The sequence below is a fragment of the Argentina anserina genome, chromosome 1 (genome assembly GCF_933775445.1).
Source record: "Argentina anserina chromosome 1, drPotAnse1.1, whole genome shotgun sequence".
NCBI lineage: Eukaryota > Viridiplantae > Streptophyta > Magnoliopsida > Rosales > Rosaceae > Argentina > Argentina anserina.
The window spans coordinates 2,096,110-2,120,526 of NC_065872.1; the positions used below are offsets into that span (position 1 = coordinate 2,096,110).

The window sequence follows — 24,417 nt, forward strand, 5'->3', positions numbered from 1 at the left end:
CCCCCACCCTTTTTGTTTGGTTGGTGAAATCGAACGCCCTTTTTTTCTTTTTCTATTTTCTTCCTTAAATTTCTTTTGAGGATTTAAAGCAGAAACTAAATTTCTGTTTAGGCTAAATTGGTGTAATCAGCATAGACTTTAAAAAAAAAATAGATCAGCATAGACTTTGGGACTTTGATTGATGAAAATGAGGGGGTGATGCTCATGATTGCAATCAAGTAGTTAGAAAACATAGTTTCAGCCTAAGCTAATGATCTTTAGGATCTAGGTTAGTAGAATATAAACATGCTGACTATTATATCTATGTTTGTTGACTCACCGTCAAGTGTGAGTGTTTGTGATTAGAATCTATAAATGTGTAATTACACAAAAAACATAAAAGTCATTAATACGTTTCGCATAAGTGTGAATTGAAAAGCCATTAACTCGATTCAAATTTTCGTTAGATACAAATTAACTTCGTAAATTGAAATAGAAAATCAAAATATTTGTTTTTTTCTATTAATTTTTTTAATCAAATCATTGCTAGGATCAATAAACTTCCGCTGGAACCAAAACACTTCCTCAAAACACGGATTCTGTGAAGAATGCTACCCAAAATCGATATTATTCTATGCTACCCCATTCTAATTAAAACTCTATGTATTTTCCCTTAACTATTTACCATAGGGGTGATCTATTTCACCTCCTTTTTTTATGACAGGGAAAGGTTGATAGCAGTTGATAATTTTAATCATATCTGATAGTACTGGAATTGATTCTGTTTTAGCTAACCAATCACATTCCTCTCCCATTAGATCATGTAATATTCCATACAGAGACTCCAAATTAAGTTTCAAATTCCAAGTGAGAAAGAAACAAAACATGCATGGGACAGAACTTGTTCATATTTCAGAAGCCATACACTATGCAAAGCCAAATTGCTGCTTCCCTCAAGCGCTGCTTCTTTTTTGAAAAGGAGGGCTTGTGAGGCCAACCGCTACTTCTTCCTAATCTTAAACTTGGTTAAATGACCTAATCAAAAACTGTCATTTTGGATTCTATTTAGGGCAATTTTTACATATTTATCTTTTTTTTTTAATCTGTCAAATTACTAGAGGAGTGGTTATAGGTTATGTCATCAAATCTCACACACACTCTCAAGTATCAACTCTCTTTGGTAATACATATGTAACAAGCATAGATGAGATGTGAATAGCTCAACACAAGAAAAACATTATCGTTAGTATTTTTTTATGTCCATGTCAAATCACATTCTGTTTTCCTGTAATAGGAAAGTGATATATATGCATATCAGACCAAAACACAAGAAGGTGAAAATCCGATATAATTTGATCATGATCATGATTATGTTCACACTCACTTGGAATCTTCACTAATTATTTCACACTATATTAATCTTTGCTTCCATAAATTATTCCATTACAAACTAGAAATTCATATACACAAGGCAAATACACGTAAAATTTGTCTACCTAGAGGAGCTCAGTATGAAAGTGAGTTGTACAAACAAAGCCTCATCAACAAGGTAAACCCAGAAAGCTGCGTAAACAAATGGAAATATCATATATTTATGATAATTGAATACAAATAGATTAAGTCAATGAATTAGGTGATCAAATATCTTTAATTGGTGAAATTAACTATGGTTAAGCAATTTTTTTTTGGAAGTAGGGCAGTAGCTGTTACTGTAAGTAAAAGACATGCAGCAGTGCAGCTGGACATGACCTAATCATAGACATGCCAACCAATTCAATTATACAAATCATATTTGATGGTCTGACAATAATCGTCTTTTAGGAGATCAATTAGATTCAAATAAGTCCCGCGTAAACAGAACTGCAGAGGGGACTAATTAATAATTATGATGATTAGAGTTGAATTTGGTTTTGGTTTTAGTTTTTCTGTAAGAATTGTAGTGTTTTTTTTAGAATGTAGAATAATTCGAACGGTTTAATTGAGAAGAAGAGCCATTTGTTGGTACCAGAAGCTTGGTCAAGAACTTCATAATGATAAAAAAGGTTGCGATGGATTTGCCGGCGATTATTTGATGTTTGTTTTATTGCCGGTTTTAATTTCATGTTCCTTTTACTCATTCTTCATTCGTTTGTCTCATGAATTGGAAGGTTCCCTGTCCTCTTTATTATTCTCATGCGTACATATATATCATTCAATTTTGTACTATAATGCTTTTCCAACTTAAATGTTGCAAGTTTCTTGAAGAAACTCGTTCATACTTCAGGTATTTTATATTGTTGTGTTAAATAACTTAAATTAGAAAGGAGAAATGTGTTGGTTGTCAAACTAACATGGCGAGTTATGTGATTTCGGAAATATATAAGAACTTCACAGGAAAGGATGATATATGATAATTTAAGGTAAATGAAAATTAAGTGAGAATTAACAACAGTAAGATTTCCAGAAATGGTGCAAGATATACCTGCTGGTGGAAGGTATATGTTCAAGACATGTAATGCTGCATTAGTTGTCACCTGGGACATTTTACCTGACAATGTCATTTGAAAAAAGAAAACTATATGTTTGAGGAAAACAATATTATTAGCTCATATTTAGGATTATATTATCCTTCCTGGGTTTGATGTTGAACTGTGAGGGGAAGCTGAGGTCCAATTGGCAAGAGCTCACATGGGATGATATTATTGTATTGAGCTATTGGCTTTTTTTTCATTGACTAAATATGAGAGAAATAGTTCAATCCAGCTCTCTTCCTATCTTTTACTAATACGCAAATGAATATAATAAACTCATCTGTGCTGACTTTTACATGAGTTTCAGAATTTGCCAGTATGATTTGTTCAAGTCTGTTGTTTCTGTTGAGACTGGATCCATTTGATCGTTTATCCAGACATTACAACCCAACTGCTCTGTAAGGCTTTAACTTCTTCCTCATCTCAAGGAAAAAAAAAGGCTTTAACTTCTTCCTAACAGTACAAGGAATAATACAGAGGTACTGTTCAGTGGTATAAGATGGAGGTGCAAATTTTAATTACCTGATGTAAACACTTACTTTTGAGTTACAGCATGTACAATTTACAGAGTGGAACCATATAGTATAATGAACTACTCAAGTCTTTACATATTTTTGCCCAGAGGCTGGATTTCACAATGATAAGCAGGTAGGCTTCTTGATATGATCTAAGACGAATGAATGATCTACAAAAGATTAGGGTCTGAAAGCAGGGTAAAAAAATGGTACCCCACATTTGTATGGTAACATTCTGCGGTCTAAGTTGTTTACCCAGCGCTATTTTGCAGCTGGTTCTTCACATATAGCATCCCGCTTGATGACTTTCATGGTGGTTTTGGTTTTAAGCTTTTACTCCTTGGGGGCAATCTCAAGTACCAGGAAAACTGCTGCTTGTGCTAGAGAGAATTATGAAGGCACACACAACAGATAGCGAGAAGACGGACACCCAAGTGTTCTCTGTATACATCTCCATTGCATCAGTGAAGTAAAATCGAGTACGATTTTCAGCCCAGTTGCGGATTCTGTCTGCTTCTGCAGCATATAAAGCCTTGCCCTGCAAGTCATACTACAAATCATTTCTAGCTTTTTTCCAACTATACATATGTAGCAATCAGTATATAGCACCTCAGCAATTTTGAAAATGAAACAGGCAGTCTCAAGAATCTCTCATGCAAAATACGTTTCATATTTGGAGGCCAGCTAGACCCAACTTAAAGATCACAAGACACTGAACTAAGTTCTATATAATTGATAGGAAAAGAGTTAAATACAAGTTGAAGTTTGATACTAGAAATGAATAGTCTGCAGAATGCATTGAAGTTCATGAACTTGTTTAAGTGAGTTCAAGTATGCACCACTTCAGTTGGTATGAGAGTAGTATATATTAGTAAGAGTATATCATCCTCAGCCAGTATCCAATCCATCCAATCGAGATGGTCAAAATGTACTTTAGGAGATGAAAATTCTGAAAAATACCTCGTCATCAAACCAGCGACCTCGTCGTAGCCATGCAGTTACTAGAGCAAGTAAGATTCTAGGTGGTGTCAAATAATTGATGGACTTCCCTGTTCCCTTCACAACCCGCATTCGTGGAACCAAAGTTCTAGCTACGGTTTCGGGAAGCTCGCATATGAAGTTAAACATCTGTTTATTTTTTAAACTGGATCCACTGCAACAAACAATAGAAAATTGATCAAATCCTAGCATGGAAAAATATCATTAATAAGAAGCAAAGTGATAGAATGATGAGCTAGTGCTTAGATAATTATTTTCTGAGGGAATGAAAAGTGCAATATATCTGAGAAAAATGAAAGATTTAGTATCCCAGTGTACCTCAGAAGCAGATCAGTAAGCACCATGCCTGGAGATGCTGTGTGCACTCCTACTTTAGACCGCTTGCACTCCTTTAATAGCGATGACTGAAGTTGTCTGAGACCACATTTTGTTGACCCATAGCTAATGATTGAGAAGATAAAACAGCATAAGTACTAATTCTCCCTCGATAAGCAATTTCATAGTTAAAATACCAAGGCACTTACACAGCTGTCAAAGGAGTACTAGATCCCCCAGAACCCGCCCCATCCATATTGAATATGTGCCCACCCTTTGGCTGATTTCTCATAATACGCATGGCTTCCCGAGTGCAGAGTATAGACCCCACCAGGTTTGTTGAGACAATCTAACAAAATAAGAAGGAATAGAATGAATTAGTTGAACCCATGCAAAAAGGTCATATTTTATCAACATCATGTCTTGACAGCCGATTAAGCGCATAGAAGTTTCATGCTAATTCAGCATCAAATCAAGCAACGACACCATACATCAGGTATCACATAAAAGTAATGAAGTTATACCTGCTTAATGTCTTCATCACTAAACTGAAGCAGGGGTCTAAAACCTTTATTTGCACCAGCATTGTTTATCTATCAAAAGTGTGCACGCTTAGATGGTTAAACACTTGATAGAGCTAAATATTTGCAATCTGCATAGAAAAAAAAATGAAAATTCTGGAATGAAGAAACTCACCCAAATGTCAATAGAACCAAATTCATTAATAGCAAAACGTGCCAGCTTCTGCACATCATCACCTTCGCAAACATCACAGGCTATGCCAACCACTTTTGCATGCGCCAGGTTATTCCTAGATGAGCTACCTGCATTGGCTATACCATCCTTTAGGTTTTCCTCAAGCTCTCTGACAGTTGCATGTACAGACTCAAGGCTGCCTTCACAAAAATCAATAATTGAGATGGTATTAGTAATATTTCAACCACCATAGTCCATACATGATGACTCGTTTATGAACAGCCAATAATCCAAGTCCAAAACACCACCTTCGAGAAGCAACAACCACACGATCACCAGAAAGAAGAAATTCACGAGCAAGTGCTTTTCCAAGTCCCCTCGTACTGTACAAACGAATGAAGAAATCCAAGAAACAGAATCAGAATCACATATTGTTTCAAAGCAGGCAGGGAGAAGATAGAATGAAGAGTGAATTTACCTTCCACTGATTACAACATTACGCGGACCAGCTCGACAATGGTCTTCTAAAACCGAGTTCGATCCTATCATAGTCCCAATAATGATTCCTCCAAGCCAACTATACCAAACTAGCGTATTCAACTGACTGTCTCCACCTTCAGGAAAAAAAAATCGCCAACAGTTAGAAGGCCAGTCACAAATGAAATTATTGCTTCACATCTAAAAAAAGTAACAAGCTTTCTAACCTGACAACTGAAACCCAATTGTTAGTACAACTCCAGTGCTCATCATGGTCACAATATACCTTCCAATTTGAACAGCAGCCTGATTGATACATAAGTAAAAAAGGCACTCTTAAATGTTGAAAAGTCCATCCCAAATCAAACTTTCATGTATAATATACGTAAAAATTTCAATACTACAAAATCTTGAGATCATGCTCATTATTTCTAAGTTAAACAACATGATAAAGATTCAAACTTTCAAGCAGTTTCTTCCACCCAAATAGAAATTTAAGTATTTAACAGAAGATTGATAATTAAATGGAAACGCCAAAGAACTTACCGAGGAGCAAACCTCCTCAACTCTAGCCACAGCCTTCTTGTACTCATCACTCTGCCTAGACCTCAATCCCACGCCACCCAAAAGCGTAGACCTCAAAGACTTCCAAACCCCAGTTCCCTTCTTCAACTTCACCTCACCTTCTTCCTTGGGATCTTCAGCCCTGAAAGACCTGCACAGCTGTTTGGAGCACAACCTTCCACGACCCGAACCAGACAGGGAAAAACCCGACCCGAAAACGAGAGTTGGGCTCTGGAAGTTGAAGTGGTCTAAGCTCTGTGGACATATGTGAAGCCTTGCAACCATGGCCATTGGAGATAGTTCAGGGATTGAAAGTTCATCAACAAAAAAACACTAAAAAGCTCCGAACTTCGTGGACACAGCTAAAAACACATTTCCGTTTTCATTTTTGAGAACAATGTATAACGTTAAATAAGAAAATATCTTGGTTCTTTTTTCTGAGTTTGGAACTGATCGAGATATTTTCAGGCTTTGAGAGAAAGTGGGAGCTTGGGGACAAGAAGGGGTGTGATGACCACACGTTACGCAACCTAATCCTATATGTGATTGGGTGACACGTGTCGGAGTGGGTCTGTATCGTCGTGCCGTTATGGTGATGGCTGGATTTTGGAGAAGATGAGGCCTGTACTCCTTAAACACTGGTTTGGTTTTGAGTAATAGAATTGGTTAAGAGTTAGGACTAGCGGTGGGCACGGGATGGGACGGGACGGAGCTCATCCCACGTCCCGTCCCACTTTTTGAATCGGGACGGGACAAGGGTTTTTAATAATGCATCCCACTCGGGATTAATCCCGGTTGGGACGGGACGGGATCGGGACGGGACGGGACAAATCACACCTTTTTATGAAGTTAAATAAAAACCTATATTTTTATTTTTTTTCATAACAAAGTAACATTTAATAATGAAATTTTAACAAAAAAATGCATATTATATTCAAAATATTATAAATTACTATTATTATTTGAGTTGATATAATTTTAGAGTTATTAAGAACATAAATTAGTTTCATTTTGATACAAATATATAAGAATTTTTAAGTTTTCATTAAAGGTGGGACGGGACGGGACGAAGCGGGATATAAATTATTCGTCCCACGTCCCATCCCACTAGAATGAAGCGGGACGGAATCGGGACGGGACGAACGTTTTTAGACCTCCGTCCCGTCCCGTCCCTATGAATTTCGGGACGGAATCGGGATGGGACGAACGTTTTTAGACCTTCGTCCCGTTCCGTCCCTATAAATTTCGGGACGGGATCGGGATTTCAGTTTTTTATGCCCACCCCTAATTAGGACGACTAATCCATCAAGTTCCCGATTCTGGAGGGTCCGGTTGAGGATCAAGATTCTTTAGTTGCATTGGGCCTGTCTGTTTGTTCGGTCAGGCCGAAGTTGTATACGAGTCTGTGATGCCGATGAGGCTATGTTATAACCTTAAAAGGAGCTAACTCCGTCCTAAGGTGTCAATACTCAGTAAAACATTCTTTTCCGAAACAATTTGCCCAGTCGATGATGGTTCTAACGGGATCATCTTGTTAAGGACTAGTTAAGAAGCTATCTCATATTTAGATCTATACTGTTTAGTTTGTATATATACATGAGTAGATAATTTTTGAAAAAATTCATTAAAACTGACAATCGTTAAGACATTTATAAATATGATTTACTCATTATTAATTTGAACGGTTCATGTTTGTCAGTTTTGATTCGTTCATTAATTTGACATATTTTGATACCTTAACGATAACTAAATTGGCTGAAAATTTATATATTTAATCTACTCATATATACCTAATACGTAAATAATTGAGATGAAAAAATGTGATCGAAAAATATGTCTAATTAATAATTAATTAAAAAGTCTTCAACAAAATAATCTTCATTCGAAAATCTTCGATTTCTCAATATATTCTTCGCCTCTTCCCATGTCATATTAAGAAACTTCCCATTATGAGATATTTAGATACGTGCACACCCAAAATAGAAAAACTCCATGTCTTGTTTGTTCAACGCGTATACCATACACTTTAATTTAAATCATCCAAGTTTGTGTTTTTTGCCCATCTTTCATTCTTTTGAATGATATAAGCTTGACTGAACCTCGACCATGTTCGAAAATTGATGATACAATAGTTGCTTAGTAAATATAGTAGAACCTTTATAAATTAATAATTTTGGAATCATAAAAATATATTAATTTAGCACGTTATTAATATATCGATAAATTAATAAATATTAATATATCGATAAATTAATAAATATTTCTTTATTGATAAATAAATAACTTATTAATTTATCAAAGTATAGTAAACATTTTTTGAGAAAATAAATGTTGTACTTTATTCAATGTACTACATTGATAATTTATTCTGTAAACATTATTGAATGTATTAGTTTTGTTTCGATGTATCACATTGTTTATATTATATACACATTATCACATTTACATTTTGTTCGATGTACTATATTTTTCAACAATGTATCATGACAGCAAGGATATTAGATATATAATTTTTTGTTGTGCTAAGATAAAAATACACCAAAGTTCTTATCATATTAAGAAAAAGAGGAAAATTCACTAACAGTCCATGAACTCATGTGGTAAGGACAGTTTGATCCCTAACCTTTAAAAAGGATAAAAGAGATTCATAAACTCTTATTCTGATATCAATAAGATACTTCTGTTAAAATTTTTGGAATATTCCGTTAAAATATTCTTTTTTTCCTGTTAATTTTGTCATTTTGTTATTTGTTAGTTGAGAATTTATTTATTTGAGTTGATCTAATCGAAGATTAAACCTTTCGAATTGTTCTGTAACTTTGTTATTGCATTTTTCTCTATATAGATAATCTAGAAATTCAATCAGACTAGGTATTAACGGATCAATATCTGCTACTCCAATCTCCTTTTGGAGATGAATATGTTCGTTGTATATGATATTTAATATTCTACTAACGTATTATATGGAGTACTGGCTTTCTTGAATATATTTTGAATGAAAGCACACTTGTCACTTATCAGTAGCTTTTTCAGTACAAAAAAACTGGTAATTTTTAGGTCTGAATTTTTGTTTATTTGATAAAATGAGCCAATTTTGTGGCATAAGCCTGATCTTCACTTGTTTCTGAGCGAAACAAGCTCTGATACCAGCTAGGGCGAATCTAACCGATGCTCAAAATGTGAAGAGGTTTCTGATCTTCTTCAAAAATGTCTTGAAGAACTTCGATATTTTCTTGGGAAGCGTAGATTATACGTTGTATTCTGTAGATAATATCCCAATAATTTTTGGTATTTCTTGGAAGGTTCTTTCTATTTTTTATTAGTTTTTTATATTTTTCTTTTTCTTGTTGCAGTTCTTTTAAAAACAGTTTAGCAAACGCTAAAAGCCTAAGTCTAGAACCTATTATAATTTATATGATGAAAAAATAACTGTTTACCTTTGAGTATAGAGGGTAGATTTAAAGATTAGTAAACTGTTTAGAAAAATAAATTTTAAGAATTAGGTCCACCATGCTCCGTCAAAATTTTAATAAAATGACAAAATTAACAGAAAAAATAATATTTTAACTGATTTTTCCAAAAGTTTTAACATAATTACCTTATTGATATCAGAATAAGAGTTCAGGAATCTCTTTGATCATTTTTTTAAAGGTCAAAGATTAAACTGTCTTCACCACATGAGTTCATGGACTGTTGGTGAATTTTCCTAAGAAAAAATAGCAAAAACTATTCTCTTAAGTTTGAGAGAGAGAGAGAGAGATACGATGGCCTGGGAACCTTTGACTGTATCGGAGCAACCCGAGAGATTGAAACCTAGGGTTTCATATTCATATGGCGGCGGCGGACTTCTCTCGAGAGGGGCGACGCCCATATCTCCATGGCGGCAACATAGGAATACGTTGATCGTGTATTGTGGCGGATTGTTGCGGTATGATCGGTTTGAATTTGAGGTGTTTGGTTTCAAGGATGTCTCCCTTGTCGTCTTTTGGTAAGGTGCAAGAGATGGGTCAGTGGATCCGGGAGAGATTCCCACACCGAAAGAGAGGGGCTGCAGGTTGGTCAATGTTAGAATTGGACTTTGGACTGGGCAAAGGCATCGGTGCAAGGCTATGTTTGGACTGGCGGTGACAGTTGAGCTATGTGGTGAAGGTTGGTTTGATTGGCAGGGTTGTATAACTGGCGGCAACGAGTCGGCAATTGGGACTGCAACCAGTTGGTTTCGGGCCTCTCGGATCTGGGCTGGGTCTAAGGTTTTTGGGCCATGGACAATGGACCATGACGATGGATAATTGGTAGGTCTAAATTTCCAATTTAATTAAGCATTTTCTTTTTCAATCAGGACAATTTCATGTAGTATCAATGAATAGATCTAGGTATCAGATTTCTTATGACTTCTCGTCTATCCATTGTGATAGGGATATATATGTAATGGTTATTTTGGTCTTTATTGATTATAAAATCGTATGCTTTTTTTTTTTCAAAAATGTTAAGAAAATAGCATAATAAGATTTAAAGTGACATAATTTTTAAGAAAAACAAATAACAAATGAGTCGTAATTTACAAAATATTTGTAAATGTAAAATTATATATATGTAATTATAATTGATTAATTTGTATATCTAATGGGGTGCATGTGAAGTCTCAAATTTATATTATCATATAAATTTAGCAAAATATTAATTTAACACATTAGTTCCGAGTCAGTATTGACAAAAATTACTGTTTTTAGCGATGTTTATAATTAGTCGGGTATTAATTTAATGAGGTTTTAGTGTAATCATTTGGGACAATGACAACTAAATGCTAGTGAATCTTCAATTTCAAAGTTAACGGATTGAATAATAGTCATCTAGCTATATGAATCTGCATTTTATGAAAGAAAGGTGAACAAAAGGTTTGTATATGTTTTTTCTCAAGAGCCAGTATTAATAGATGAATTGAAATGCAATCAAAACGAAACAAAGCAGGTCCAAAAGAATCCAGTAATCAACTGTGGGTGCCCCTAAAAAAAAACAGGGCACGATGCATGGGAGTGGGGGTGACCAACTTGGCAAAGAAGGTGGACGACAGCTTCTGCTTAGTTAGATCATATGCTTCCAAGAATAAATGGCATATTTTTGTTTTAGTTTGGTGCTAAATAATTGGGTTTGGAATGAACTAACATGAAGAGATGAACCCATTAGTGTAACCTAATAGTTAACCTAAAACTACAGTTTTAAATGTACTATCCTGGCACCATCCATGCAAGATCATTGATACACTTCTGCACGTGCTTGATTTATTCCTTCATTGAACCTTTAGAGTGAAAAAAGATGGGTTCTTTTTATGTAAAAATAAAACACAATTTATCATAATTATTAGATTGTGATAGTTTTCAAAAGTATTTACCTGACTAGCTGATCGACCTAGTAAGAGAAACACATTATCATCGAAAACAATATCGAGATGTATATGTTCATGCATGAAGCTAGTAATGCACAAACTACGAGAATTGTAATTAATGTTTAAGCGAATTCTCTAGATTTTCTCTCTGACTATAGTGAATAATAAGTGAATTATATGTATAAATAAATCAAATGACCTTATGGTATATAGTATATACATTACGGAACCTTTAATTTGATAAATCTTGTGCAATATATATTTGGAGCGAGCTAGCTTTTCATTTTGGTCGGCAACTTGAGCTATATAACAATCTGGCCAAAAATAATGATCGCAGAAAATAAACGCGGTGACGCACACAAAACTAGTTTTAGACAAACCTCCGAATCCTCTCCCCCTCTAAAATCTCTGCTCCTCTTTTCTCTCTTCATTTTCAACCATCTTTCCTTCTCTTGGTTTTCAGAGCAAGACCCATCATGCACAAGAATCCAGGTCAACGGTCGAGATCCGCCAAGCCCACCACCATCCATGGCTACGCTCACTCCGGCGACCTTGCTGGGTTCCAGAAGCTGCTCCGGGAAAACCCTGCTCTGATCAATGAAAGGAACGCCATCGTAAGATCCCATTCTGTTTTACCAAGTTGGGTTCATTTGGTTGATGCTTTTCTTGTTTTGTGTTTGTTTAATTGGGTGAATTGAATCCTAGTGATCATAATCTCATGTTGGATTTGGGTTCTTTTAATGTTTACAATGCTGGTTTGGATGTTTTAATGTGCTGGTGTTGCAATTAGTTGAGGCAAATTGGGACCTTTAGTGCATTAAGGAAGCAAAGTTTTGATCTTTTTGTTTGGTAATATGCAATGTTAGTGGGAATATAGTGAATTCTAAGTAACCCCTTGATATTCTGAGCATAAATTGGGCTGGATCTGCTGTGGAGGGTCTTCATAGCTAGCTGAATATGAGATCCATAGTTCAAAGCTTGGATGTTTTCCCTTAGGCAGTTCATGTAGTTAAGTTTTAAATACCGATAAATGTTAGCTTAGAACAAAGTTATTAAAGAAAGATTTGGAGTAGTTTCCCGCAGATTATGATGAGAAGAATGATTCGATAACTAGCCGTAGTGTTTAAGGAGACTGTATATTGTTCATTAATTAACGAAGATTCTATTCAAGATCACTGCAACCCAAATTCACTTGTGTCAGGATAGACCGCTCATTGCTGCATATAACTAGAGTTGGTATGGACCAATGACACAGTGAGAGAGTAGGATGAGTTGGTTTAGTCATCTGTGCGGAAACAAAATATAAATTTGCAGAATATAGAATAACTTGGTCTGATGGTCCCATGAGTAAAAAACATAAGAGCAGTTTCTTTTTGTTCAATGGTAAAGTTCTTTAGTGTTGTTATGCTTACCACCGTATTATGAACCATTTGGTAAGACGTCTATATTCTCTGACAGATCCTTTGTTTCCTAAATGCAGATGGTACAAACTCCACTTCATGTTTCTGCCGGTAATAATAGGTCTGAGATAGTTAAATTTCTTCTTGATTGGCAAGGGCAGGAAAAGGTTGTGTTGGAAGCTAGAAACATGGTAGGTATATGTTTTTTTTGGCTGAATGTTTATGTTTCTGAAAGTAAATTAAAAATTAAAAGTAGTTATATGCTTGCTTAATACGTGATAGATACTTATTTTATTTATGGGTGTCACCAACATGTTGGGGTTTGTAGTATGGTGAAACACCACTACACATGGCAGCAAAAAATGGATGCAATGATGCTGCACGGTTACTTCTTGTCCATGGGGCTTTTATTGAAGCCAAAGCAAATGTGAGTACCTCTTTTTTTTTTTTTTCTTCTTTTCACCTGGCTTTATGGTTTCATCGAGGGTGAGACTGTTATGTCAATGTGTGTGTCTTATTCTATAGGTCTTTTTTCTTTTGTCCATGCAGAATGGGATGACACCATTACACCTTGCTGTGTGGCATTCACTTCGAGCTGAAGACTTCTCAACCGTTAAGACATTACTAGAGAACAATGCTGATTGCAGTGCTAAAGATGATGTATTGTTCATTGCATTACTTTCAGTTTTCAGTTTAGTAAACCTAACATGTGTATTAATGCTTTGATATCATCTGTAAATTGTAGGAGGGCATGACTCCTCTAGATCACATTTCAAAAGGCCGTGAAACTGAAAAGTTGCGGGAACTATTACAGTGGCACTTTGAAGAGCAGACGAAAAAAAAGGCAATTCAAGCATGCAGTGAAACTAAAGCTAAGATGGACGAACTTGAAAATGAATTATTAAATATTGTTGGTCTGCAAGAACTCAAACAACAACTACGGAAGTGGGCAAAAGGGATGCTTTTGGATGAGAGGCGTAAGGCCCTTGGTCTAAAAGTTGGCATCAGGAGACCCCCCCATATGGCCTTTCTTGGCAATCCTGGAACAGGTAAGGTGTATGAACTGTGTTTTTTTTTATGTATCTTAAATCACAAAACATATTTTTTTTTGCAGCGTTATGTAATTAGTTGTTATGAACAGGTAAGACCATGGTTGCTCGTATTCTTGGAAGATTACTCCATATGGTGGGTATTCTACCAACTGACAAAGTAACTGAAGTACAGCGGACAGATTTGGTTGGGGAATTTGTCGGTCATACAGGACCAAAAACTAGGAGAAAGGTAAATTTTATGCTTTACCAGAGTATTTTATTTTCTACTTTATACTGTGAAACAACTAATTGCGAAAGTTCTGCACAGATTAAGGACGCAGAGGGAGGAATTCTTTTTGTGGATGAAGCTTATCGACTGATACCTATGCAGAAGTCAGATGATAAAGACTATGGGTTGGAAGCATTGGAAGAGATCATGTCTGTCATGGATAGTGGAAAGATTGTAGTGATATTTGCTGGATATAGTGAACCAATGAAACGTGTAATCACTTCCAATGAAGGTTTCTGCCGACGTGTGACAAAGTTTTTCAACTTTAGTGACTTCACTCCTGAAGATCTAGCAAAGATTCTTCATCTCAAGATGAATAATCCAACAGAGGAGAGCATGTTGTATGGATTCAAGCTACATTCTTCTTGCAGTATAGAAGCTATCGCAGAACTGATTCAAAGAGGAGCAACAGAAAAGCAGTGCAAGGAAATGAATGGAGGTTTAGTGGATACAATGTTAGTTAATGCTAGAGAAAATTTGGACCTTAGGCTCAATTTTGATTGTATAGACACAGAAGAACTTAGAACACTCACCATAGAGGATTTACAAGCAGGCCTTCAGATATTATCACAATGAGACTGCAGGTTTGAGATAGATTCCGTCAGACGTGCTTTACAGGTTTTAGCTCAGATTGTTTCGAAGTATTCGGTTCTCCAGCTCCCCTATCTATTTCTACAAGAGGTTGTGCTACACTTCATTGCTGGAGATCTATCTGTATAAGCTCTTGTGCAGTGCTTTCGACTGTTTCAGAGCCTATTCTATTCTTGTGATTGATTACTTCTGGGCAGTTATCGATACAATTGATATTCTTTGTGCTAGTGTAAATCCCTTATACCGTATTCTTGCTTTTGTATCACCATTCTTCTGTTCATTTATGAATTAGTTTCTGAACTACGAACCATTTCATACCAAAAATTCACTATATCGTTTATCACTTTATATATTCCACTTCTAAGACATTTTCACTGATATCCCTCTTTTCTTTTTTTTTCAATAATCCTCCCAACAGCGATACATCTGTGATTTGGCATAACAATTATTTCGTATATCCGGTACATTTCTGATAATGATGTCTATCGCCTACCTAAAGAAACGTCGACGCCGGCGGCCGGGAGGCATCTACCTCCTCCTGTTCTATGAACTGGAAACTTTTGTTCGTCTTGCATTTTGTTTTGAAATTATGATGATGTTTTGAGTCTCGAGTGAAATGATTTACGTTATAACGCCGTAAAATAAATATTCATCTTATTGGGCCTGACACTAGGCCCGTTAGAGATCCGGTTCAGTGGGTCTATTTGTTGACCTGGATCCGACCGATACACCATTTCACCAAACCCCAAGGAAAATCTCTGCAACTCCATCAGTCGCCGTTTTCTGACCAAAATGGGAAAGAAACGCAAATTAGGGCAGCTCGAAGCTGCGCCGCCACAAACGGCGGAGCCGATCGCTAACGAGGTCCAAGTAGAACCGGCAGAACAAGCCCTCACCCATCCTCCGATGGCAGAGATTGCAGCAGAGCCTCCGTCGAATGATACAGTGACGAAAAAGAAGAAGAAGAAAAAGAAGAAGGAGGAGGAGCAGAAGCTGATGGAGCTGAGCTCAGCTCCGGTGGCTGAGATTGAAGCAAAGCCAGTGGATGAGCTCGAATCCGAAGAGCCGGAGATGAATTCGGAGGCGAAAATTGAAGAGGCGACTCCAGGAAAGAATAAGAAAAAGAAGAAGAAGAAACAGAAGGAGCTGATAGAGATGGAGAGCTTAGTGGCGACAACACAATGTGCTGATGATGTGGAGAACAATGGCGAGGCGAAGAGTAGTGTAGCAGATGAGCCGCCGAAAAAGAAGAAGAAGAAGAAGAATGGCGAGGCGAAGAGTAATGTAGCAGATGAGCCGCCGAAAAAGAAGAAGAAGAAGCAGAAGCTGAGTGAGGTGAGTGAAATGCAGGGCGCTGTCGCAACTGGTGTTAATGATGAGGAGAAAAAAAGTTGCAAGGCGGAATGCGACGAGTTAATGGAGTGTTTTGGAGGAGATGAGCAGCTGAAGAAGAAGCGGAAGAAGAAGCTGAGTGAGGTGAGTCAAATGCAGGGCACTGTCGCAGCTGGTGTTAATGATGAGGAGAAAAAAAGTTGCAAGGCGGAATGCAACGAGTTAATGGAGTGTTTTGGAGGAGATGAGCCGCCGAAGAAGAAGCGGAAGAAGAAGCTGAGTGAGGTGAGTCAAATGCAGGGCACTGTCGCAGCTGGTGTTAATGACGAGGAGAAAATGAAAGGCAATGAGTTGGTGGAGTGTTTCGGAGAGGTGGAGGATGCGAATAGTAAGAAGAGGAAGAGGGAAGATAGCAAGGAAATGGGGAGGGCAGACGGTGCTTGTGTTGATGCTGGAGAAAGTGTTGAGGTGGTGCCAAATGTGGAAGGAAAACCTGGGGAGGTGACTTGTGATGTGGAGCTAACAAAGGAAGAAAGAAATAGGTTGAGGAACAGGAGGAAGGCTGCGAGGAAGAAGGTGAAGCGTAATACGAGACTCATAGAGGTCAATAAGAGAAAGGAGAGGCAGAATAGCAGACTTATAAAAGCCCAGGAAAAAATGGAGGAAAATAAGAAGAAACAATTAATTTTGGCCTTGAAAAAAAAGGAAGAGAGACTGATCGATTCTAGTCAAGTGAGTGTTCTAATTTACCTGCAATTTCGTTTGTTACTAAGTTTGCTATGTTTGGTCATTTTATACGATTTGTCTAATGATGTATACTGTGGAGTTCCTTGTTTTACCATAGAAACCTAGGCTTGCAATTAAATCAATTTCGAGTATTTTCTTCTTGTTTGATGAAGTTGACTAATTTAAACATTTTTGTGGACGGGGTGGTTCTCTATAGTGACTAGTGTTAGTAATGTTTCTTTGTTGATGTGTTGCTTACAGGTATGTGTGATATGTCGAAGAAGAGGGCATATTATCTCGACATGCCCTCTGCTATGTGAGACCCCAACAAGTGTCAAGAAATCTGAAAATAAGCTTCCTGATGAGTGCTCTCAGCCTCTTCAAAATGGTAATTTTCCCTTTCATTAAGGTGTTCAATGAGCCTCCAGTTGTATTGTGTTGATACCGTTGTGTGATATCTCAACATTAATGAGTTTGTCCAGTATGCGTCTTTTTGAAGTTCCATTTTGTTCAATGCAACTGCATATATTTGAAATTTACATAAAACTAGTATCAGTAGTATGGTTACAATGCAATTAAATTTCAGGAATTTTCAAATTTTTGGGACAAGGTTGTGTTAAAAAACTTAAAGAGAGTGCTAGTATTTGCTTCTTTCCCCTAGAATTGATTCTTTCTTTTCTGTCAAAGTACATTGATGCCTTTGGAAATCATCATGATGTTTGTGTTCATCATGTTTCTGACTACTATCATTACTCCCCATGTCAAAACTGAGGTATCATCTATAGTTATGTTTTCAAATACTGGGTAATGCAGCTTTGAGTCTTGTAGGATGAACATTATGGGGGATATTACAAATAATTGTCCAACAGAGGTAGACAACATTTTCCCATTGCATATATAAAGAGGATCTTATTATTTCCATGGCATATATGAGGTTGTTCACTGTATCCGTCTGTTTATATATATTGAAAATCATATGTTGAGCAGGATATGAATAAAATATAGTGCTTAATGCTTGGTGATTGCAAATCTCCCTCAACTTCCTCATGTATCTCTAATATCTCTGATGTGGTTGCTCTATAAACTTATCTGACTAAGGCATGACAATAAGGATTGTGTGCGAATCTCCCTCAACTTCCTCATGTATTTCTAATATCTCTGATGGAGTTGCTTTATAAACTTATCTATTAAGGCATGGCAATAAGGATTGTGATAGTATGAGTGCTTGCTTTGTATGATTCTTGGCCTGGTACTGAGTTTTCCACTTTTTAATTCTCAGTGGAACCTAAAAATGGCGAAGCAGAGAAGTTGCTTGGCTGTCCTCCAGAGGATACTTTGATGAAAGGCAAGCCATCTGATGGTAAAGAAGGGGAGTCTGCTGTGAAGAATGGCGACATGGAGAAGTTGCTTGGCTGTCCGCCTGCAGATGCCCCAATAAAAGAAAAAACCTTTTGTGCTAAACAAGACGAGTCCATTGTGAAGGATCACGAAGGAAGCAGCTGTACTTCTGAGGATTTAATCATGAAAGATGAAAAATCTGATGACAGAGAAGGCCGTGCTATTGTAAGAGTTGATTCTAGGTCTCATCCAGAAGAAAATTATGTTAAACTAATGATTGAACAGGGCCCTGAGGTAGTGAATCCTGCTGCATGATGATTTTAGGCTTTTAGCAGGATGAGTTTCTTGTAACATTTGGCATTCCAGTTTTGTTTATGATTGCAGCAGGCCATATATAGCTTTAGTTTCGTTACCCGAACCCATTCACAATGAAATTTGTCACCGTAATTTATAATTGGTTTATACATGACCAAAGACCACTGAGGTTCTCAAATTGAAGACCATTCAAATTCTGCTTCAATTAGACTCCCTTGTCGGCCTTGTGTGTTTCTTCTTCTTTGCAAACTTTTCTTTGCGTGTTACTCTATAGAACTTGCCAACAAGCATTGCTCAGATGTGATGGATAGATGCCATAATGGTTGATGTGAATTTCTTTTGTTTTCGATCGCAATAGTCTTCGATCGCAAGAATTTTTACACTTGACATTATGGAGTAATGCACGTTTAACTTTCTTTACCGATTTTTTTACACTTAATCTCAAAACGAAAATCAATTTAACATCTAGTGCGATTTTCATCATTAAGTGGTTGGACGAGTTGGAGTATAGCCAAACATATCTGTACGCTCAGTTTCAAAGTGAAGCAACCTTAAGACATTCAAGAGAAAATATCTTCCAGTCAATGAGGGTATGCAATTTTATTAAAAGAAAATAAGAATAAAAACCAAACACTGGAGATTGAAAAGCCTCATTTGCTCTTTTGTTTATCCAATCCTCTCAAACTCTCCCACTCTCTCTGTGTGGAGAGAAAGAATGGTGTCAACAATTCTGTCATCAACCACATCTTCATTTCCCTCCAATTCAAACCCTTACTCTGATGCCTCTCCCACCTCCACCAGCTTCACCAAACCCAGACCCTTGGAATCTTCCAGAACACCCACCACCCTTAAGTTGTTCCCCAAATCTCTAAAGCTTGCTCCTTTCAGGGTCCTTGCCTCTGTTGGCCCAATTGAGGATGGCTCAGCTGACCAGTTTATCCAGAACAACTCAATTGGGGACTTCATGAGGTTCAAGACTGGCCTTGATGGAGGCACTGGGGAGTTGCAGACTGCTGTTGTTAGCTACAAGAAGAAGTTCCCTTGGTCTCTTTTGAAGCCTTTTCTTCAGGTATTGGTTTCATGGTTTGTGTAAAGATTGCGTCTTTGGTGTGTTGTCTTGTTGGGTTTGTGGTTCTGATTACTGGGTTTGGTTTGGTTTCTTCTTTGGTGTTGTAGGTTGATTTGGTTTCCACAATTCATATAGCAGATAAAGAGTAAGTTACTGGCTACTTTGCTTGTACTTATAGTAATTTGGATGGTCTTTACTTGTGGTTGGTTGCGTTGGGTAAAGTTTTGCTAGCGTGAAAATGGTGCAGAGTATTATGTGTAGAAGTGTTTGGATAAGAATCTGTGATTGTTTCTTACAAGCTGCTCCCAAGGCAGCGGAAAGTTTAAGATGTTACTGAAAAAGTAGAAGTGATTTAGTGAGCTAAGTAAAAATGCGGTGTTTGCTAACTTCATGAGAGATGGCATTAGGAAAATCAGGACTAATACAATGCCAAGAAGACAACTGGGGCAAAACATAAGGGTAGATTTGATCCCAAGTGCCTGATTTTGTGAATATGACTGATTGCCTTAGTTCTGTTGGGGCTCACGTCGAGGTTTGTTTTACAGCTATTAACTGGAAGTACTTATAACTTGATCTTAGATATCTTAAGTTTGCGTGCATTTGCCCTCTACCGTATGTGCTTGTATCAGTTTAGCAAAAGTGTTTGTGCTTTAACCAGTAGTGAGTGGAAATTAGTTGTGCCATAGATAAAAACATTGATGATCTTAAATACCATGTCCAGGTACTTTTCAACCCTGCAAAAGGAGCTCGAGTCCTATGACGCTGTTCTGTTTGAGATGGTGACCAGCAGGGAGAGTTTAGAGAATAGAAGAAATCTTGTTGCCACGAAGAGACTCAAAGTCAAAAGTTCGCGCTCAAGAAGCTTTAACATTCTGGGATGCATTCAGCGGCAGATGGCTCGTTTTCTGTCGCTTGATTTCCAGTTAGACCGTATGGATTATGAGTCTGAGAAATGGTACCATGCAGATCTTGACTTTGAGACTTTTAAATTGCTTCAGGTTCGTTTGTTTATCTTCCCTTATTTTTGATAATTTCAAGTTTTATTTGATACGATGAACTTCTGTATCTTCGTCTTCTATCATTATATGATATTGGTGTGACAATTGTGCATCTGATACCATTCTCATTTCTTTCAGGATGAAAAAGGTGAAAGCTTCTTCACCTTTGCAAGAGATATGACAATTAGATCCACAAAAGCTATGATGAAAACTGAAATTCCAGAAGACCTTGATCCTGTGAGATCCAAGCTTTTATGGGCCTCGCGTGTGCTTCCTATGCCACTTGTTGGCCTCCTCATTATCGGAGGTGTTTGTGCAGACACAGGCAGTCGGCCATCAAAATTCCCAGAACTAGAAGCCTTAGCCAGGCTTGATTTCGGTGGTGCAATGAAGGTGTTCTTGGCCAAAAGACTGACATCTAAGTAAGTATTAGTCAAGATTTTGATAATTAAAGGGTTTTGGCTTTAGCATTTTGGTTGGTTCAATGGTTTCTCAAAAAGTTCAGAACTCAAAACTGACTTAGAGCATATTGCTTGTTAAAGATTCACGCAGGCTACAGCTGATGTGGAAGAGAGTTCTGTGATCATTGGCGAGAGAAACAGAGCTTGCATGGATGCTCTCACAAAAGCAATCGACGACGGGCACAATAGGATTGCAATACTATATGGAGGTGGTCACATGCCTGATCTAGGAAGGAGATTACAAGAGTTGGACCTGGTCCCTTCTCGGGCACAGTGGGTAACGGCGTGGTCCATTAAGAAGAGGAACTTAAACAGCAATTCCCTTCCATTTCTGAAGACCATGGCTGAAGTCTCAGGTTGGCCTTTGAATCGCTACCAGACTTTGGCATTGCTCATATTTTCGTCGGTTCTTGCCATAGATCTCTGGTTTTGGGAGCTCTTTTTTGGCACTGCTGTCGACTTTTTCTCTCAAATTGGTTCACAGGTTTCCCAGTATGTTGATAATGCAGATGTGATCTTATAAAAATATTCTCCGAAAGCTAATGCCATTGCTACAAGTAATTCTTTGTATGTGAATATGTAAACATCTCTCATTGTAACTGGTTAAAATTCTGGCCAGGCCAACTGTGTAGGGAAAGAAATAGACCATGTAGTAGAAAAAAACTCGGCAGAAAATGTACACATCTCATTCTGAAACTTTCTCGTTGAAATGTACACATTGCTTCCCTGACTATAGCTCAAGCGCCTTCATTCTCCGATAATCATGTTTTTGTAGAAACACATACCCCATCTACATTTTCTTCTCCTTTTCTTGCTTCTACTAAAATCGAAAGGCTAGAAGCCTAGAACTAAACACGTTGAGTTCTGTACAACATATTTAAAGGTGGACAAGCCTCAGCCTGCCAAGGCCCACGTAAGGTGGGTTTCGCCTAGCCCACTTCGGCCCAGTTGGCCTTGCAAAAACGAATTCGCTAAATTGCAGGCTATTCTCGCCGCTCGCCGTCATCTATTTGATTCTTCTCTCATCTTGCGGCGGTACTCCACGACCCGGACGCCGTCCTCAGCCTGACGCTGTCGCCAGAAGAAGGTTCAGGGTTTTTAGAACATTGTGTGACGAGGGTAACCTCGTTTTACAATCTACTTGTACGTAGTCTTCTTCACGATCCAATTATCTATTTTGGTTCAAGTTACAATCAACACAAATCAAAACCAAGACCTTCAACTTTGAAATTCGAAACAGAGGAACCAAGACCATTCTCATTCAATACTTCTGCTTCTCTAGGCAACCACAAAGCAACCCTCATTCACTCTCACTTTCCCACCTACGTACCAAGACCACCACCTCTTCAACCCTCCACAACCACTTGAGAATCCAATCGCAGATCTTCCTCAAGGTTTCGAAAACCATGGCTAAAATTGAGGCCTTTCAAGCTGAAGACCCTCGTAAAAAATCCGGGATGAACAAGTTCACAATCGTCTGTGCTCTTCTTGCCTCCGCAAACTCCATTTTATTGGGTTATGGTAAACCTCAGTTCATCCATTGCTCTTATTTTCACCCCATAATCACATGAAATTGAGATAGGAATTTCGGTTCTTTTTCTTTTCTTTTCGATTATGTTGAACAGATATTGGAGTGATGAGTGGTGCAGTGATTTTAATCAAGGACAATTTCAAAATCACACGAACTCAACAAGAAATCTTGGTAGGAAGCCTAAATGTGTTCTCTCTAATAGGGTCACTAGCATCAGGCAAGACATCGGATATTATAGGCAGGCGTTACACTATAGTCTTAGCTGCATGCACATTTCTGATAGGTGCAATCCTCATGGGCCTCGCACCGTCCTACCCGTTTCTTATGGCGGGCGGTGCGCGGCCGGAATTGGGGTCGGCTACGCCCTCATGATCGCTCCGGTATGCACAGCCGAGCTCTCACCTGCCATGAGCCGGGGTTTTCTGACATCTCTGCCTGAGGTGTTTATCACAATAGGTTTGTTACTCGGGTACATAGTAAACTTTGCATTGTCTGGCTTACCATTGCACATCAGTTGGAGACTAATGTTAGGGTTAGCAGCAGTTCCGGCGATTGGAATAGGTTTCGGGGTGATAGCAATGCCTGAATCTCCTCGTTGGCTAGTATTGAAAGGAAAACTAAGTGAAGCAAAGAAGGTTCTGATCAGAACATCTTCTTGTGAAGAGGAAGCTCAGTTGAGGCTTGAGGAAATAATTACGGCTGCTATTCAAGGCCCTAATTCAGCTCCTGAAGGTGGTTCTGTCTGGAAGGAGATTTTGCTACGGCCCACTAGGCCCATCATTCGGATGCTGGTTGCTGCTATTGGGATCAACTTTTTAATGCAGGCTTCCGGGAACGACGCTGTTGTGTACTACTGCCCAGAAGTGTTCAAAGCTGCCGGAATTCATAATAAAAGACGACTCTTTGGCATAAACACCATCATGGGCCTTTCGAAGGCCCTGTTTGTGTTGTTATCAGCATTGAAATTGGACAAATATGGGAGGCGGCCGCTTTTGTTATTGGGCTCAGCGGGAATGGTAGTCTCGCTATTTGGGCTTGGCCTTGGGTCCAAGTTTCTCGAGCATTCGACCAAGAAACCTACATGGGCCATTGCGTTGTGTATCGTGGCAGTTTGCGCCGATGTTTCTTTCTTTTCAATTGGGCTTGGGCCCATAACATGGGTCTACTCTTCGGAAATATTCCCGATGAGACTACGGGCCCAAACCTAGCTATCTAAGTAAATCGGTTAGTGAGCGGGGTGGTATCAATGACATTTCTAAGCATTTCTCACAAGATCTCATTCGGGGGGATATTTTTTGTGTTTGCCGGAATAATGCTGGCCGGTACAGTATTCTTTTACTTCTTCCTGCCGGAAACAAAAGGCAGGACCTTGGAGGACATGGAGACTGTTTTTGAAGACAGAGATATAATTAAGGTCAATAGAATGAGTGTAATAAGAGACGTGCCATAAAGTATTTGGCGAAATGCTTCTTTGTTCTCGCCCTTCAAATGTATGGAAATATATAGTGTTTGCGAGTGTGTGATAGTCTTGATCTATAATCTAAGGTCATGAGTTCACAAGCTATTTGAACTCTAACCTGAGATGACTGACTAAAGTCACTAAACAGATTATTAAAATTTGATTGTTAGTACTTAGAAGCAACTTGATCATCATAAGTGAATAGAAGAACTTAATAAAGAAAGAGATGAACTAGGGAAAAGCTTAGACAAGACAAGATGATGACAAGTAACTGTAACTAGGACAAAAACAGTTGTTCACGGGTGAATGAAGCTCGTGGTTGCACACGCACAGTTGAAATTCACTGACTGATTTTCTGGATTCATAGAGAGCAAGAGTGATCGAATGAGTGATAGAGATAGTAAAAGTCCAGACCCCCTTTCATGACTCTGTTTACTTT

General features: G+C 38.0%; 4 protein-coding genes and 1 pseudogene across 4 annotated transcripts; 4 read left to right on the top strand and 1 right to left on the bottom strand.

Moving 5' to 3' along the window:
- Nucleotides 1-2,999: 2,999 nt before the first annotated feature.
- On the bottom strand, nucleotides 3,000-6,486 carry LOC126787384 (probable chlorophyll(ide) b reductase NYC1, chloroplastic). Its single transcript, XM_050513280.1, has 10 exons — nucleotides 6,038-6,486; nucleotides 5,719-5,797; nucleotides 5,493-5,628; nucleotides 5,323-5,397; nucleotides 5,015-5,210; nucleotides 4,843-4,911; nucleotides 4,528-4,667; nucleotides 4,322-4,444; nucleotides 3,965-4,157; nucleotides 3,000-3,542 (listed from the first exon to the last, which is right to left on the bottom strand). Exons 1-10 carry the CDS (start codon nucleotides 6,344-6,346, stop codon nucleotides 3,357-3,359), a joined length of 1,506 nt encoding a protein of 501 aa, XP_050369237.1. The 5' UTR covers nucleotides 6,347-6,486; the 3' UTR covers nucleotides 3,000-3,356.
- Nucleotides 6,487-11,772: 5,286 nt separating this feature from the next.
- Nucleotides 11,773-15,056, top strand: LOC126789428 (uncharacterized). Its single transcript, XM_050515582.1, has 7 exons — nucleotides 11,773-12,052; nucleotides 12,919-13,029; nucleotides 13,167-13,265; nucleotides 13,388-13,498; nucleotides 13,584-13,887; nucleotides 13,980-14,119; nucleotides 14,198-15,056. Exons 1-7 carry the CDS (start codon nucleotides 11,915-11,917, stop codon nucleotides 14,732-14,734), a joined length of 1,440 nt encoding a protein of 479 aa, XP_050371539.1. The 5' UTR covers nucleotides 11,773-11,914; the 3' UTR covers nucleotides 14,735-15,056.
- A 448-nt stretch (nucleotides 15,057-15,504) lies between these two features.
- On the top strand, nucleotides 15,505-18,661 carry LOC126789446 (uncharacterized). Its single transcript, XM_050515605.1, has 3 exons — nucleotides 15,505-16,813; nucleotides 17,069-17,195; nucleotides 18,087-18,661. The coding sequence occupies exons 1-3, from the start codon at nucleotides 15,542-15,544 to the stop codon at nucleotides 18,458-18,460; spliced, it is 1,773 nt and encodes a 590-aa protein (XP_050371562.1). The 5' UTR covers nucleotides 15,505-15,541; the 3' UTR covers nucleotides 18,461-18,661.
- Nucleotides 18,662-19,059: 398 nt separating this feature from the next.
- LOC126789609 (uncharacterized) lies at nucleotides 19,060-21,701 on the top strand. Its single transcript, XM_050515811.1, has 5 exons — nucleotides 19,060-19,529; nucleotides 19,637-19,674; nucleotides 20,251-20,527; nucleotides 20,666-20,949; nucleotides 21,070-21,701. The coding sequence occupies exons 1-5, from the start codon at nucleotides 19,176-19,178 to the stop codon at nucleotides 21,509-21,511; spliced, it is 1,395 nt and encodes a 464-aa protein (XP_050371768.1). The 5' UTR covers nucleotides 19,060-19,175; the 3' UTR covers nucleotides 21,512-21,701.
- A 693-nt stretch (nucleotides 21,702-22,394) lies between these two features.
- On the top strand, nucleotides 22,395-23,969 carry LOC126796989 (polyol transporter 5-like; annotated as a pseudogene).
- Nucleotides 23,970-24,417: the final 448 nt, after the last annotated feature.